Below are 18622 nucleotides of genomic sequence, written 5' to 3'. Positions count from 1 at the left end.
TGTGGTCTATCTTGGTAAATGTTCCATGTGAGCTTCAGGAAAATGTGTATTCTGCAGCTGTGGAGGCAGTCTATAGGTGTCAGTTATATCCAGTTGATTGATGGTGTTGTTGAGCTCAACTATCCTTGAAAAAACACCACAATGAAAGATTGAACAAACAACAATAAGAGTTGAGAATTAAAATAATAGCATTTTAAAAACAATTTCAGAGAAGAGCTGGAAGATAAAAATCTCTCAAAAAATAGAAAAAGACAATAAGAGAGAAAAGAAAAGAAAATCAGAGGATAAATCCTGTTCTCTCTGGATTTAACAGATGCCGGGCTTAATCAGAATTCAAGAGAGAACAGAGAAAATGGAGGAAATTTTCTGGAACTGAAGGTCATACATCTCCATCTACAGCACAACAAATAATGACACACAGGAAGGCATCCTACTTATGAACCCAAAGAGGCCTTGTTTGAGTTAGGTCAGACGATACAAAGGAAAAGGAATGATCCTTCTTTGTCTCTAGTGTCTCCTCTTTGCATCCTTAGTCTTCTCAAGGGTACGAAAAGATTGGGAAAAAGTTATCTCCAAGAGAGAAATCACTGAGGTTATCATTCTAGACCAGAGATTTATCTTTTTCTATTACTTTTATTCATTCACTTACTCTTCAAATAGACTGCCTACTGTGTGTTTGGTGTTATTACCCAAGGACAAAAAAAAAAAAAAAAAATCCAAGACTTTGTATTAATAGGGGATTCTTGCAGGAATCAATGGATCTAAGGGGGGCTCTGAACGGGCTTTAGAGAACTAGTAAAAGCCTAAAATGACACAAAATTGTGTGTGTGTGCATTTTTCCAAGAAAGGACTCATAGCTTTCATCAGATTCTCAAAGGAGTACAAGATTGAAAAAAAAAAAAAAAGGAAAATATTTTTTCCATGATGATATGACAACTGAGTGTGTGTACAAGCATGCACAAGAGCATGGGTGGATAAAGTGAAGAATATATATATTTAAAAAATATTTTTATTGATTTCAGAGAGGAAGGGAGAGGGAGAGAGAAATAGAAACATCAGTGATGAGAAACAATCATTGCTTCCTGCATGCCCCCAGTACTGGGGATTGAGCCTGTAACTGGGCATGTGCCCTGACCAGGAACTGAACCATGAACTCCTGGTTCATAGGTTGATGCTCAACCACTGAGCCACGCCAGCTGGGCTAAAGTGAAGAATATTTTGTCAGATTTTATAATAGCTCAGATTCTGACTAGACACTAGTGATAAGCCTTAACAACATCAATCTTTACAAGGTTAAACCCATTTCTGTTTCCCTAAGTTACTATATCAAGGTAAACCTATCCTTTAAGATGAAAAACAACCTGTACTTTAAGGACAAATAAAAGATTGTGTGCATATGTGTGTGTGTGCATGTGTGTATATCTCAGTCAGTCAGATCAACTGAAATCAATGAATTTGATATAGTGACTTTTAGGCTCTATTCAAAAGGAAATATAAACCTCATAGGGCTTTGTAGCTATTCTCTGACACACAAAAAAAACCACCCAAATTAAAATCCAACCTTCCTACGACAGCCAGACAGATTAATCTTTTTAAATGTCATTTTCATCATGACATTCCTTTCTTCTCCTTCTATTAATCAAATCTTAATCTCAAAAGACTCATCTGAAGGTTTACCTTCTCCATATTTAAAGTATCTTTAAGCCTCTAAGTCCACACAACAATTTGTCCCTTCTTAATATTCACCTGAGAAGCTTAGGTACTACCTGGGCTTCAACCCCAGAGATTCCAATCTAGGTGGTGTGGATGAGACCCATGAATCTCTGCATTTTTAAGGTTCACTGGTGATTCTAAAATACTTGTAGGTTTGGTTTTCCAGATTTGTGGTATAAATAGGACACAAACTGTCCTGTATTAATGTTTAACCATGCACACAGCCCTACCATAGCACCATTATCACAGTACTTATCACATTACTAAACTCCTTGAAGGTAGAAACCCCTAGAACAGTGATGGCGAACCTATGACATGCGTGTCAGAGGTGACACATGAACTCATTTTTTGGGTTGATTTTTCTTTGTTAAATGGCATTTAAATATATAAAATAAACATCAAAAATACAAGTCTTTGTTTTACTATGGTTGCAAATATCAAAAAATTTCTATATGTGACACGGCACCAGAGTTAAGTTAGGGTTTTTCAAAATGCTGACACGCTGAGCTCAAAAGGTTCGCCATCACTGCCCTAGAAGCTAATGTAGTTTAGGAATATAGCATGTGTACAATAAAAGTTTACCAAATTAGTGAACAAGGGCTCTGAAGCAGGACAGATTTAGACTGCAATCCTGTTACCTTCACCTTAGACAAGTTACTTAATTCTAAGCTTTGGTTTACTTCTCTGTAAAGTAGAGATAACAAGCCTTATGTGACAAAAATTTTTAAGGATTAAATGAATTAATGTATGTAAAACATACATACTCTCTGAGACATGGTAACAAGTGTTAAACACCTGGTCCACTCATTTAAAAAAAAACACAACAAAAAACCATTAACAAAATTTTTTTTGTACCCTCCACATGACCTAGCACTGCACTCTATAAACAGAACACAATTAATAAATATCTGTTACCTTAACTATATCAAAAACCAGTTGCCTCTTAGACATTCCACACATACCAGGTATGTGGGCCCTGAGATGCTTCTGGAGATAGATCGCAGAGCATAACATAAATTCATTATGTATAAAACAGTGGCCCTGCCATCTTCATTTCCAACCATCTGCCTCACTTTTGAATATTCCCACAGAAGTCACAAGCACTCTCTTATGATAGAGCTTATTAGGAGCTTGAGAAAGTGATTGTTGTGTTTTCAAGAATTCTGTTTCTTTTCTTACACAACTCATTCTGACAACTATGTGACTTAATTAGTTACTCCATAGGAATAAGTCATGAGAAAAAAATACCAGCTGTAGTCTATTACACCATCCCTCCTTTATATATATATATTTTTTCTTTTTCTTTTCGTCCCTCCTTTATAAAAGATAGACCTGAATATAATAAACCACTGAAACCCCTAATAAGCGAATTTCTGATGCCACCTTCAAAATATTTCTTCACTATGAATAGCTTTACTTGAGTGTCTGATAATGTACATAAGGTCTGTACTCTTTGATGCTAGGGTGGTACTCAGGCAAAAACTAAGCAAGCATCAGATATCATTCTAAATCACTTTCAAAATTTGAGGAACCAGTCATAAAACAGAAATGAGTGATATTTTTAAAGTTACTGAAACAAACACATTGCTAAGCAGTTCCAATTGACTAAAAGATAGCAATAACTAAAAAAAAAAAAAAAAAAAAAAAAAAAAAATCAAGGAAGATTTCAAGGGGAGTAATCTATCAATAAAATATGTCAAACCAAGGAGCTTCAAGTAAGTTTGACCAAATACTTCAAACTTACACAAATTTCTCTCTTAAAGAGAGAACCATACTTTGGCCAAAGTTCTAAAAGTTCCTGTGCCAACAAGAAATTATTTCTATTTTTCTGACAAAGTTTTTACTTCAGCAATTAAAATACTACAGGTTGAGTACCAAATGCAGAATATGAGGCAGTTTTTCTTTTCACATGAAACTGAAAACTAAGAGTCCAATGCTAATATCCTCCAGGTAAATTTTACACATATCAAACTTTTAATTCAGTATTAGATGAGGTGAAGCTATCTTTCAAACCACAATGATTCTATTTGCCCATGAATCTTAACAAATTTAAACACAGCCACAAAAAATCTAACCTATGTTACTTTAAGAGATGACTCTGCTTCCCTACATCTTTAACTTAATCTCTGATTAGAAATATAAAACATTTAAAACCAGGGACCAATTATTTTCATTTAAATCACCCAGACTACATATTATACTCTACTTATTAATATTGTCCCTCAGCTAAATATTAACATTGCTTTATAATAATTAATATCTATCTGTCAATCAATGAGTCTTAGAATTTATTTAAATAAGTTAATTGTTCACAAAAAGGATCTAAGTTGTCTCAGGTTTCCAAACCCATTTAATAACTTGCATGTTTCTTTTTTAACTCTCTTTTGCTCTTTACTAATACAATTAAGCATGCTTAGGAAATAGTTTATCCCAAACACCAATTTCACTTACATTATCATGTTTAAAAAAACACAACATCTTCAATTCCCGGAAGACCCTTTTGCAAGAGACCAGATTCTGGAAGACGTTGGGCATCTTTTTGAGTGCTACTCTCTTTCCATCTCTTGGATCTGTTACTGACCTAAAGAAGCAATATTTGGAGGAGAGGGAAAAAAGACAAAGAAATCAATTCCAAACCTTGTTCTTTAATGTTTCAGAGTATGACAAATATCTTCATCTTAAAAACTCAACATTAAATCCACTTAATAATGCTTAAGGTGCCAGTGAGAAAGAAGATTAAAAAGAAGTACATACCTATAAGCAAAGGAATGTTTAGCCCACACAATTCATTTGCCATGCTTTTTCCTTTATTTATTTTTAGAAAAGCAATAATTTATTGACAGCAGCAAAAACACACTTAGGACAGTGGAACAGGAAGGGCATAGCAGAAGCAGCTGAGCCTAGGCTGGGCTGCTTTGGCTCACTGGGAAGTCAGAGAAAAGGGGCCCTTGGCGACAGGTTCAGCAGATTAGCCGGGACGAGCTGCCACTGTCCACTGCTCCCCTGGTTGCAAGTCTTGTGGGGCCCCTGAAGTTTAGGACATATGTGCTTGTGAGGGAAGGAGAAGGGAAAGGAAATGGCATAGGCGTGCTTCCTGGAGGGAGAGTGCCATTTGTTCCTTTATTTTTAATCCCTGTCCAAATTTTTATAAACAGTTACTTTTTCTGAGATGTTACTTAGCAATACATTTGCGATGGGAGGACTATTAGTGGCAAAGACATTTTAAAGATGGGAGGAAAAAGGTATAGAACATTAACATAATTGAGGTCAAATTAGTTTTATATGCTTTATTTTCAGAACCAAATTCAATATGGAAGAGTTGTGCATTCAGATGTTATCACATTTTAGTTCAACATATCTTTTAGTTTCTTATATAAACAAACAGCTTTTAGTAATAAGGATTTCAAAATTTCAGTACCACCAGTAGTTGAACAGTGTCTCCTCATCAGAAGACTAACTGTCAGCTCCCAGCTGTAGCTTCTAGGTTATGATAACTTCTTTTCTTTTGTTTTTCAGCTCTTGCTGTGATAGTTGCCTCCTATAATTACTATCTCTTTAATAGCTCAGAGTCCCCCTTTTTACTCATTTAGCCTTCTAACACCTGTAAAACCAATTCCCTGTATTTCCTTCCCTATGTTTAAAATACTAGTGTCGTTTCCATTTTTCTAACTGGACATAATTGATACAAATATTTTTTTAAAAAATAATAAATTTGGTAAATATGGCCAATTGGCCATTTGGCAAATTGATTTTCCATAAATTAACATAAAGCTTTTACTTCCCTTCCACCCATCATCTATGAATAATTTACTAGAGGTCCGATGCACAAAATTCATGTAAGAGTAGGCCTTCGTTCCCCTGGCTGCCGGCACCGGCTTCCCTCTGGCACCCAGGACCCGGGCGTCCCTCCGGCCGCCAGCAGGCACCCGGGCTTCCCTCGCAAGCCTGGCTTCATCTGGAAGGACGTCCAGTCTAATTAGCATATTACACTTTTATTATTATAGATTCCTGTCAGGTTTATTTTGCTACCATTTTATTTTGCTATCATTTCCAGCTACCATTATCTTTCAGTTCCCGTTTCAGTCATCCAATGCTTTGGGTGTCACTCCCAGATTTGTGTCATTTAAAAATCTGACCTGTAGCCCTGGTCAGGTAGCTTAGTTGGTTAGAGCATTGTGCTGATTACACCAAGATTGTGGGTTCAATCCCCAGTCAGGGCACATATAAGAATCAACCAATGGCCGTTGCTGGTTTGACTCAGTGGATAGAGCGTTGGCCTGCGAATGAAGGGTCTTGGGTTTGATTCCGGTCAAGGCCACATGCCTGGGTTGTGTCTCGATCCCCAGTGGGGGGGAGTGCAGGAGGCAGCCAATCAATGATTCTCTCTCATCATTGATGTTTCTACCTCTCTCTCCTTTCCCTTCAATAAAAATATATTTTAAAAAAGGAAAGAAAAAAGAATCAACCAATGAACGCATAAATAAGTGGAACAACAAATCGATATCTCTCTCTCTCTTAAATCAATAAATGAAAGTTAAAAAAAAAATCGGACCTGTATGTCATTGATGCCTTTACCTAAGCTATTAAAATTTAGGATAGAACTGAGAATAGATCTGTGCAACAGATACAACACTAGAAACCATGAGATTTACATCTAGTCATTAATCTTGGGTATGGTTATTGAATTATTTAATTAACTACAGTCACTGTTTATTTCTCTATTTTTCTTGCACACAAGGAAATCAGACATTCATCAAATTGCTTTCCTGAAAATAAAGGAATCCTATCTAAAAACCTACCTATCTAAAAACCATACCAAACTTCTTTATGAATACCATAGTATCTTAGTGACCACTACTTCCTTTCTCAAGTGCTCACAAAACTCTTAAATGATGCACTCTAGTATTTTTAAATAGCATGAAGACTCTTCTTTCTTCTATTAATTGAAAATTTGGTAAAACCATTAAATATTATTATTTTTAACTCTTTAATAGCTTGAAAAGTAATTCCACTGGGCCAGTGGTCGGCAAACTGCGGCTCGAGAGCCACATGCGGCTCTTTGGCCCCGTCAGTGTGGCTCTTCCACAAAATACTGGCTCTCCCACAAAATACCGACTTCTGCGCATGGGCCACGAAGTTTCAATCGCACTGTACGTGCGTGTCCGCACGTGGTATTTTGTGGAAGAGCCACACTCAAGGGGCCAAAGAGCCGCATGTGGCTTGCGAGCCGCGGTTTGCTGACCATGGCACTAGGCTAAGAAACCGAATATTCTTTTTTTTTTTTTTGAGTCACCAATGAAGCGTTTTTGTTTTTTTAAAATAATTTTTTATTGTTGGAAGTATTATATATGTCCCTGTTTTTCCCCCATTGACCCCCTCCAGCCCGCCCCCGCCCCCCAGAAGACCTAATATTCTTGACAGTTTCTTAAAAAATACCAACCAAACAAAATGAAATGGAACCCAATGTTTGGAAGAACATATTCGCCAGTCTGATAAGGGGTTCATCTCCAAAATATATAAAGAACTTATACAACCCGGCACCAGGAAGACAAACAATCCCATTAAAAATGGGCAAAAAACTTAGACACTTCTCCAAAGACATACAGATGACCAACAGACATATGAAGAGATGCTCACATCACTAATCATCAGGGAGATGCAAATTAAAACCACAATGAGGTATCACCTCATGACTGCCAGAATGGCTATCATCAATAAAACAACAAACAAGTGCTGGCGAGGATATGGAGAAGAGGGAACTTTAGTGCACTGTTGGTGGGAATGCAGACTGGTGCAGTTACTGTGGAAAACAGTATGGAGCGTCCTCAAAAAAATAAATATGAAACTGCCTTTTGACCCAGCAATCCCATTTCTGGGTATATATACTAAGAATCCCAAAACACCAATTAGAAAGAATATATGTACCCCTATGTTCATAGCAGCGTTATTTATAACTAGAGGCCTGGTGCAAGAAATTCATGCACAGGGGGGTCAGGAGGGTTGTGTGTCCCTCAGTCCAGCCTGCACCCTCTCCAATCTGGGTCATCCCTCTCACAATCCAGGACTGCTGGCTCCCAACCACTCGCCTGCCTGCCTGCCTGATTGCCCCTAACTGCTTCTGCCTGCCAGCCTGATCACCCCCTAACCACACCCCTGCCAGCCTGATCGAGGCCTAACTGCTCCCCTGCCGGCCTGATTGCCCCTAACTGCCCTCCCCTGCTGGCCCAGTCACCCCCAACTGCCCTCCCCTGCCGGCCTGGTTGCCCCTAACTGCCCTCCCTTGCAGGCCTGGTCCCTCCCAACTGCCTTTCCCTGCTGGCCATCTTGTGTCCACATGGGGGCAGCCATCTGGTGTGTTGGAGTGATGGTCAATTTGCATATTACCGCTTTATTAGATAGGATAACCAAAATCTGGAAACAGCCCAAGTGCCCATCAGTAGATGAGTGGATAAAAAAGCTGTGGTACAGCCCTCAATGATTAGAGTGTCAGCCCAGTGAAAGGTTGAGGGTTGAATTCCCAGCCAAGGGCATGTAGGTTTGATCCCGGGCCTGGATGGGGCATGTGCAGGAGGCAACCAATTGCCATGTCTCTTTCACATAGATGTTTCTCTTTCTCTCTCAGTCTCTCTCTCTCTCTTCCCCACCCTCCCTCCCTCTTTAAAAATCAATGGAAAAAATATCCTTGGGTGAGAATTTTAAAAAATTTTATTTACAAAATGGAATACTATGAGTATGTAAAAGAGAAGGAACTCTTACCCTCTGCGACAGCATGAATAGACCTGGAGATTATTATGCTAAGTGAAATAAACCCATCAGAGAAAGACAAATACCAAATGATCTCACTTGGAATCTAATGAACCACATAAACTGACTAACAAAATAGAACCAGAGGCATGGATATATGGAAACGTTAAACTGATAAATGTCAGAGGAAGGGGGCTGAGGGGACTGAATAAAGGATTAGCTTAAGAACATATATGCATAGCTCGTGGACACAGACAATAGTGTGGTGAGGGCCAAGGTTGTGGGGGCAGGGGGAGGACTTGGTGGAGGTGGGCAAAGGGGTGAGAGAATGGGGGACATCTGCAATAGTGTCAACAATAAAAAATTTAAATTAAAAAAAAAAAAGAAAACCAAGATCCACAACATTGCTTAAAATCCATATAAACTACAAAAGTAAAATAGGAAGGAAACTGAATCTATTTAATTCAGGCTATTAAAAATATTTTTTTCTGTTTAAATATATCACTCTGTAGGTAAAAGCTAGAAGAGAAAAAATGTCAATGAAATGGCATGAAAGGAAAATTTTGGATCACGCATTGCATTTAATTGCCAATGTCTCTTGAATCTTCTTTAGTCTAAGACTGATTACTTAGCACTTCTTTGTCTTTCATGATATTGCCATTTTTGAAGAGTATAGGCCAGTATTTTGTAAACTGTTCCTTAACTTGGGTCTGTCTGGTGTTTTCTCATGATTAGTACAGGTTATGCATTTTTAACAGGAATAACACAGAAGGTGTGTCTCCTCAGTGCATTCACATTAGGAGACACACGATACCAATTTTCCCCATTACTGTTGATTAACTTTGATTACTTGGATGAAGTGTCTGTCAGGTTTCTCCACTGCAAAGTTACTATTGTTTCCCTTTTAACTGTGTAAATATTCTTTTTCTGATCCAATTTGACCTACTGCCTTTAGTATCCATTGGTGATTTTTGCCAAAATCAATTATTACTATGACTGCTAATTGGTACTTTAATAATTTTAATACCCACACAATAAATATTTGTTCTTACAAGGTTAGTACTGTGCCTTGTTGTTTTAAGGTTAAATTCACAAAGCAGCCTTTTATTTTATTATTCATGCAAAAGTCAGTCATGCCTGTGGCTGGTAACAATATAACCCTAATGAATGTGAATGGCTGTGCAGTAATTTCACGCCATGTTGAGTTTGTTCTCTCTTAACTTGAGGTAGCAGATGCTTTAATTCAGCACAAATAGTACCACAGAACTCAGATAAGTGTGGAAGCCTGTTACACAGGAATTCTTTTATTTTCTTTGTTACTGAAAGGCTTCTTATGCTTAGTTTCTCTGCTGCTGGAATACCCTGGTTATTCCAACTGCACTTGTTAGAAGTTCCAGCTGTAGAGAAAAGGAACAACATTTAGGGCAAATTTCTTCATTTCAGAAAAAAAAAAAGAGCCTTCAAACAACTCACTTACCAGTAACTTTTTTTCTCTACTAAATACTAGATGCCCTAAATAAAACAGTGCATCTGTCCCTTCATCTGATTACCTTCATGGGCATTCAAGTTATACTAACAATATTTACTTTCTAAGTTTTAAATTAATGTTTGATTCTACAAACACTATATTAATGCCTGGATTGCGGGCTCGATCTAGTGTGGGGAGTGCAGGAGGCAGCCGATCAATAATTCTCTCTCATCATTGATGTTTCTCTCTCTCGCTCTCTGAAATCAATAATAATAATAATAAAAAAGTACAATACTGAGACCAGGAAGCTTTTTAGATCTGGTGTGGTCATTTTTATTGTCGTTTCCAGGAAACTGTGACCATTGCCACAAATCTGCTTAAATTACTGACAAGCAGAAGGGTTGGAATGAAACAAAGTGAAACTTATTATGGGGATACTTTCTCAGACACTAGATCCGTGATTTTTAACTGCTGAGCCGCAAGAATTTTTTAAATATGCAATACATGACTATTTGGTCAGGAGCAATGACCTCCTTTCCCTTAGATTGTCAAATAAAAAAATGTCAACAGATAACACAACAATAGCCATCTAGTGTGAAGGAATCAAAATTATACCAATTCTTGTTAAACTGGCAAAAGTTATATTTTTCAATGTGCCTCAGAATTTTAGCAATTAATTTATGTGTGCCATGAGATTAAAAAAAGGTTGGAAATTGCCAAACTAGAATGTTAAATTTATATAACTATTCAGTAAGAATCTCCAATAAATTATATGTTCCTCATTCATTTTCTGTGAAGAATCTTTTTTCCACATGTTTTAAAAGCTTCAAAATTCATGTGTCTGATAAGGTTTTTAACTATATTCAAAGCAAATAAATAACTTATATTGCAAATAAATAACTTATAATGCGAATGCTTCCACTTGGATTAAGAAATCAGGTTCTTATAATTCTAGTCACATAAACTTGTAATCAGTAATCTTCTATTTTTTGCTAAACATACAATTACTATGTCAACTGTACTAATACAGTACATATCTCAATAATAGAACCTAACTAGACTCTAAATATTTAGATTATTGCTTTCATGTTCATTTTAAAATTCATTTCCTTAAAAGTTATATTTACTTGTATTTAGATTAAATCTGCTTGAGAAAATAGCAAACTATAAGGCAAAATTTCTGACAACAAAGTCTAAAAAATGTATTTTATTTGTAACTTAATGTTTGTTATATGTTTAAGGATACTATAGATTAGGGAATAAGTAATTTATTTTTATGTCTCTTTCTAATCAGAATTTTAACAGGCTTTTGTTTGTGTACACTCTTGATATAATTTACAGAGCTGCATATTAGTTAGGAGAACAAATCTTCTAAGCATCTCTGTCTCCACCCAAAAATACATAAAAAAATTCTCATCTTTTATATTTAATTTCTTCTATCAGTTAGGGTTTTCTAATTTCTTTAATGTTTATGTAAATTTGGTATTTGCTGAATTAGCTCTATACATAAGAAATTCTTTTAAAAAATATAATTTTTTATTGATTGCAGAGAGGAAGGGAGAGGGAGGTAGAAACATCAATGAGAGAGAATCAATCATTGATCAGCTGCCTCCTGCATGCTCCCCATTGGGGATCTAGCCGGCGACTCAGGCATGTGCCCTGACCAGGAATCGAACCATGACCTCCTGGTTCATAGATCGACGCTCAACCACTGACCCATGCTGGTCAGGCAAAAGATTCTTTTCCCTTTTTAAAAAAGATACTTATAAAATGATCCCCAAATTTGTTAATCTGAAATTATAAGAAAAAAAGACCTTATACAATAGCTAAACCAAAGCAGTGAAATAGTTCATTCTTTTCCTCATAGCCTCACACTACTGATAAGAAGAAAAACATCTATATTTAACTGAAAGAGTTAAATATGAACTTAAACATTCTCTAATGATGTATTTAAATAAGTAGAAATAGCAATGATCCCAGCAGGTGACATAGTACTGGGCCATTCTGATCGGTACTGAGACACCTAGAGGTGCTAATAAAGAAAGAGTAAGGCCTCTAGCTGGTTTGACTCAGTGGATAGAGCATCGGCCTGCAGACTGAAGGTTCCTGGGTTTGATTCCAGTCAAGGGCACATGCCTGGGTTATGGGCTTGATCCTCGGTAGGGTCTGCAGGAGGCAGTCGATCAATGATTCTCTCTCATCACTGATGTTTCCATCTCTCTCTCCCTCTCCTTTCCTTTCTGAAATCAATGAAAATATATTTTTAAAAAGAGGCGGAGTAAGATACAGGCATGCATCCAATATCAGGCTGTCATATTTATTTTCAAATACTTATTACTAGTGAATAAGATCTAACTTTTAAGACCTCCTCAACTCCCCACCAATAATCATTGTTTAACTTAAAACACAGGTGAAAATCATTTTACACTAACTACTATGGTCTTGTGAATATTTTATTGTTCTTTTTTTTAAAATATATATTTTATTGATTTTTTTACAGAGAGGAAGGGAGAGAGATAGAGAGCCAGAAACATCGATGAGAGAGAAACATCGATCAGCTGCCTCCTGCACATCCCCCACTGGGGATGTGCCCGCAACCCAGGTACATGCCCTTGACCGGAATCGAACCCGGGACCCTCCAGTCCACAGGCCAACGCTCCATCCACTGAGCCAAACCGGTTTCGGCATGTTCTTTAGACCACAAATTAATTAGTTCCATTCTTACTGCAGACACTGGGAAGCCATAGAAGTTATAGAGACTCTTTTCTCCTCGGTCATTGTCAAATACCTCTGTGAGGAGTCTGACCTGCCTGCAGAAAGTTGCCACACTGTTCTTTTCAGTGGGGATCTTCTCATGTTAGACAGTGAACATGACACAGCCTACTCTACCAAGTTTAGGAAGTTTTTATGTCCACTAGCCACAGCCCTCTCATAGAAACAGAACTATGAATACTGTAGGGGTAGGAAAACCAGTTGCAATGAAGAACAGGTTTCAGCCACAGAAGAAAACAATTCACCTGCATCTCCTTGCATTTTAACACTTTTGGCAATAAGAGGTTAAAGGGTAACCAAAACTGAAACAATGTGACACAATGTGCTTGCTTTTAATCCCACTGATGATTTCCTGATAGTTAAAAAATTAAAAATAGCAGTCTTTGTTGTACATTAGAGGTTTATAAATATTGAAGACATCAAATGAAAGAACAGTTTTATTCACATGGTTTATAACAATAAGGCCAATGTCAAAAATTGTAAAGAATTTAGAAATGAAAAGTTCATATAATAAGAAAAAGTTATTTTTAATTACCATAGAAAATGTTTTTTTTTATCATTTAGTATTTTAATAGCTAAGCTAATATTTATTAAAATATTTAGGAAGTAAAGATTTACTTAGGAAGTAAATACTGTTAGTACAACTTGAATGCTTAAGGTAAGTTGAAATTATTAAATTACTTAACAAAATGTAAGTCCCAAAATGCTGTTAAAAGCAAACTGTCTGAACATACCAACCAAAATACCAGTAAAAATTCATTTTTGAAACAGTGAAATCTGGATATGGCTTGGAATTATGGTTATAAATTAAATGGCCACATATTCTAGATGTATACTTAATTATATATAGATGAAAAGACATCAGATCTAAGATTTGTTTTAAAATACTTCAGTAAGTATTATTGACACAAATAAAGCAAATCTTGGTAATTATTGAATTACTAGAGGCCCAGTGCACGAATCTGTGCATGGGTGGGGTCCAGCTGGCCTGCCCCAATGGGGGCCCATCGGGCTGGGCTGGCCGGTGGAAGGGGCCATGAGCAGTTGGCTAGCCGGCCCCTGATTGGGGTGTTGGGGGCCATTTGGGGGCAGGGCTGGCTGGGGGGAGGGGCCGATCGGGGCCCAGATCAGGCTGGTTGGCTGCTGCAGTGCACATCATAGCCACTGGTCGTTCTGGTTGTTCGCCATTCTGGTTGCTGGGCTTTTATATATATATACATTAGTGGGTATAATGGGATCTAACTATTCAAAAGTAAAGGAATTGCAGGTTTGAAATTTTTCAAAATAAAAAACTTTAAAAATACAAAAAATACTACTTACAATGTCAATAATACCCAACATTGTAGAGTAAAGCTAACAAAAGCTATGCATGACTTCTCACATACAAAGACTAAAAAAAAAAAAAAATAGTGAGAAATTAAAGACATAAATAAATGGAGAGACATGCCATATTCATGGATTAGAAAACTCAATACTGTAAACATTTTCATTATCCCCAAACTAATTTATAGATTCAATGAAATTCTAATCAAAATCCCAACAGGTTTCTTTTTGTGAAACTACACAAATTAGTTTGAAAGTTTTTTATAAAAATGCAAATATGCCAAAGACAGCAAAGATACTCTTTAAAAAAATAAGGTGGGAAACATTGCTCTTCAGATATAAACATCCTATATAATAAAAGCCTAATATGCTAAGTGTCCGGTCATCTGTTCAACCAATCAAAGTGTAATATGCTAATGATATGCTAAGGCTGCTAACCACTTGCTCTGAAGTGCACTGATCACCAGGGGGCAGACAGTCAATGGTTGACCAGTTGCTATGATGTGCACTGACCACCAGGGAGCAGACGCTCCGACTGGTAGGTTAGCTTGCTGTTGGGGTCCGGCCGATCGGGGCTAAGTGAGACGGGCCGGACATGCCCTGGAGCCCTCTTGCGGTCCCTCCCTGTTTGGCCAACCTCCTGCATCCCTCATCGTGCACTGGTGGGGTCCCTTGGCCTGGCCTGTGAGAGGGTGCAGGCTGGGCTGAGGGACACCCCCCCCAAGTGTGCGAATTTCATGCACTGGGCCTCTAGTTTATTATAAAGCTAATTTAGACTGTAATTTTGGTGCAATACACCAATGAAAGAGAAATATGACCCAGAGATATTCTCACATAGAAAGGCACTTGGCTTACCATAAAAGTGTCTCTGCAGTTGGGAACACTGTGCCTTAGATTGTTTCTCAGCTTCAAACCCATCTGTCTAAACAGTGCTCTGTAATACTGGGGCTAAGAGTGAAAACCAGTTTGATTTTGCCAACTAGCTCCATGTTGAGCTCTGCCCATAGAGGGCTTCAGAGGTGACTGCAAGGCTGTAGAAGGAAAAAAGGGACTTGCTCTTTCCTGCAGGCTTCCTGTCTGTCTCCTGTTCTATGTCACTCTAACAATACTTCATTCCCTGAAGTGATAGTGCCTTCCTGTAACAACAGGTGAACCCAGTTAGTTTTACCAACACTTGCAGAACCAGCCTCACGGCATCCTCCACCCCAGATACCAGCACTAGGGAGTTAGTATCCTTTTCTTAGATGTCTAAATTTCTGCTCCATGGGGTTCCTAAGTCTTAAAAATTCCAAGCTCTTCCCTTTATTTCTCCGATTGTAGGGATGGTACCTGTTACCTCTGTGTTACCTATTGTTCTCTGTCTTTTTACATACCTACAACTTTACTTTACCTTTTAATTACAATCAACTTTAAAATTAATTAACAACTCCCCCCCTCCATATTAAACTGTGTTTAAATAACTGATATAATTTCTTTTCTGATTGGACCTTGACAAATACAACATTCTTTTCAATATATGGTACTGGAACAACTGGATAGCCATATGAAAAAAACAGAATGAACCTTCATTCATAATTCACACACAAAAATAAATTTAGATGAATTGTAGATATAAATGTGAAAATCAAAATCACATAGCACTGAGATGATAACATACAGAAGAATATTTTTATGATATTGGGGCAGGGAAAGAATCTTCAATAGGACACAAAAAGTGTTAATCATAATGAAAATTTTTTTATCTCTACATTGTTAAGAAAAATGCAGCCTGGCCAGTGTTGCTCAGTGGTTGAATATTGACCTATGAACCAAGAGGTCACAGTTTGATTCCTGGTCAGGGCACACACCTGGGTTGCAGGCTCGATCCCCAGTAGTGCGCTGGCAGGAGGCAGCCAATCAATGATTCTCTCTCATCTTTGACGTTTCTATCTCTCTCTCCCTCTACCTTCCTTTCTGAGCTCAATAAAAATTTTTTTTTTTAAAAAAAGAGTAAAAATGCAAGTCACATAGAAAATGCTTGTAGCACACACATAAGGAACACAGGGCTTTTATCCAGAATCATACAGAACTCCTACAAATCAATTTTTAAAAAGGGCTTGAATAGGCATTTTATAAAAAATGGATAATCCAAATGGCCACCAAACATATGAAAAGGATCTTAACCTCATTAGTCATTTGGGAAATCAAAATTAAAATCACAATAACAACATATTATACAACCACCAAAGTGACTAATATTTAAAAGTCTGACCATACCAAATGTTTGATTGTTTGGTGAAAATGTAATGCAATGGAAGTTCTTATAGACTGCTAGTAGGAATGTAAATTGGTACAATCTTTGGAAAACAGGTTGGTTTTATATATTAAAATGAAGAATGTAAACACTGTGACCTAGCAATTTGACTCCTAGATATATATCTCAAAAAGAATGTGCACACCTATACATTAAAACACAAATAGGAGTGTTCAAGGTAGCAATATTTGTAATAGCCTTAAAACCAGACACAACTCAAATATCCATAAATAGTAGAATGGATAAACAAGTTGTTATATATTCATATAATGGGATATTTTACAGCAATTAAAATGAACTATCACTACAAGAAATACCATAGATGAATCTCACAAATATAAACTTTGTGATGCTAAATCACTGTACATTACTGTGTGTTATTATATAACTAAAAGGGTAAAGACAAACTTCCCAGTTAAAGTTGAGCATAAAAAAGCATTTTAGATAACAATCTGTATAATGACTAATATTTAATGAGGAAGATTCTTTTTTCCCCCCAATAATGATATACATCTATTCCAGTCCAATGGATTTTGCCATATCTTTTCTTGTGCCACTGGTTCATTCTGTAAAGAGAGTATACATAATATTTTTCTTATGTTTTGGTAGAATTCCAAAGGAATTTGCTTGCTTAGAAAAAAAAATAAATGTTTTCTTCATCATTACACAAGAATATGTTATTAAGAAGCATTCCACAGGAGAGTGCTGTCAGCAGAATTACAGTCCCACTCCTAATCTAATCACAATCTCCTAGCTTCTTCCATTGTGAAGCAAAATGCTGAAGCAGCTACATTATATATATGTGCTTCAGGTTTTTAATTAGTTAGCCTTTTAAAAGTAACCAAAACCAAAAATACTGCAAATACAAAACAGGAGGCAAGACTTCCAGCTGTGGCAAACTGAAGAGGTCAGCAAATCTCCTCCCAAAACAACTACAAAACTCGACAAAAGTGTCAAAAACAACCATTTCAGTCCTGAAAACAACCAAAGTCAAATGAAAAATTTTAAAGTGTTTATTTATGAAAAATTGTCGAATTTGGGGTAAGAACAGTGGGAGTCAGTGGTGTTATTGCTTGGGGCTGCTCCTTACCTACCTTCCAGACCCAAACCAAGCACAATACCTGGGCTGGGCTGGTCAGGAAAACCAGCTTTATTGTCACGGGCTGCTGATGTGATTTGAAGTGAAGGGCAAAAACTACATACCCAGTGGCAATGAGAGTAAAAGTATTAAATTCGACTGGAAAAGAACAAAGAAAGCCTACAGCTCTCCTAGCCTGAGGCTGCTGTCCCAGCTGGGAAGAGGGGTAGAATAGAAATTAAAATATTTAATAAGAAGATCCTGGAAATGAGAGCCATGGGGGGCTAGGTAAATTACACACATTCCTGGCTAAGTGGAGGCTGCATATATGCTCAAAGCTGACCAAAGAAGAGGGCCTAAGCTCTCCACATACCGAGGCTGAATGGGAGGCTTCCCACAGGTGGAAAAAAGTACAGAGAGGCTCAGCAGAAAATAAAAGCTGAGGCATACTTGAAAACTAGATGAGCTTCATAACACACTCACAGATGAATCAACAAAGGGTAGAGAGAAGCCTTTCTGGCTCAAGATATTTGAGAACATCCTTTAACCAATCACTGGCTGACCACTAAGCTATATAGACACAAGGAGGACCTCAAGAAGGCCAGGCTAAAAATAAAAAAATAATTAAAAAACAAAACAACTGAGCAGAGACTTCAGTGGCTGCACCTCACAGGGGAGAAAGATTCTAAATATTAAGCCCAGTCAAGTTAATTAAATATAAGCAAACATACAAAATAATAACAATTATGACAACCTTCAGGGGTGGGAGAGGGGCTAGGAAGGAAATCAGATCGAGTTGTTACAATATATCAGCGATTTTCAACCTCCTTCTTGGCACACATAAACTAATCTCTAAAATTCTGCAGCACCAAAAACTGTATTATATATTTTTCTGATCTGACAAAAAAATATAGGTATAATTCTGATTCATTCATACCAGACAGCTATTGTTGTGTTGGCTGTTGTCATTTTTTTATTTGACAAAGTAAGGGAAAAAAGGTCACTGACCCTGACTAACTAGTCAGGTATTGCATGTTTTAAAAATTCTTGTGGATGCCCGGCCGGCGTGGCTCAGTGGTTGAGCATCAATGAACCAGGAGGTCACGGTTCGATTCCCAGTCAGGGCACATGCCCGGGTTGTGGGCTCGGTCCCCAGTGGGGTCGTGCAGGGCGCGGCTGATCGGTGATTCTCTCTCCTCATTGATGTTTCTATCTCTCTCTCTCCCTCTCC

The 18622-nt window shown here is 37.4% G+C and overlaps 1 protein-coding gene across 3 annotated transcripts in view; it reads right to left on the bottom strand.

Annotated features, from left to right (window-relative positions):
- The window catches only part of NLK (nemo like kinase), a 128442-nt gene that overhangs the window by 64691 nt on the left and 45129 nt on the right, over window positions 1-18622 (bottom strand). For all 3 annotated transcript variants that reach the window (XR_001349561.2, XR_330245.3, XM_006095505.3), the window contains exon 2: window positions 4165-4294. Coding sequence is in view for 1 of the 3 variants with exons in the window: in XM_006095505.3 (XP_006095567.1) it covers window positions 4165-4294 (130 nt within the window). In the remaining 2 variants the exon portion in view is untranslated. The remainder of the gene's footprint in view (window positions 1-4164; window positions 4295-18622) is intronic.

This window comes from Myotis lucifugus, unplaced genomic scaffold (assembly GCF_000147115.1).
Source record: "Myotis lucifugus unplaced genomic scaffold, Myoluc2.0 scaffold_157, whole genome shotgun sequence".
In the NCBI taxonomy this organism is placed as follows: domain Eukaryota; kingdom Metazoa; phylum Chordata; class Mammalia; order Chiroptera; family Vespertilionidae; genus Myotis; species Myotis lucifugus.
The sequence above is the reverse complement of the archived record's forward strand: the minus strand, read 5'-3'. Positions and strand labels throughout refer to the sequence as shown.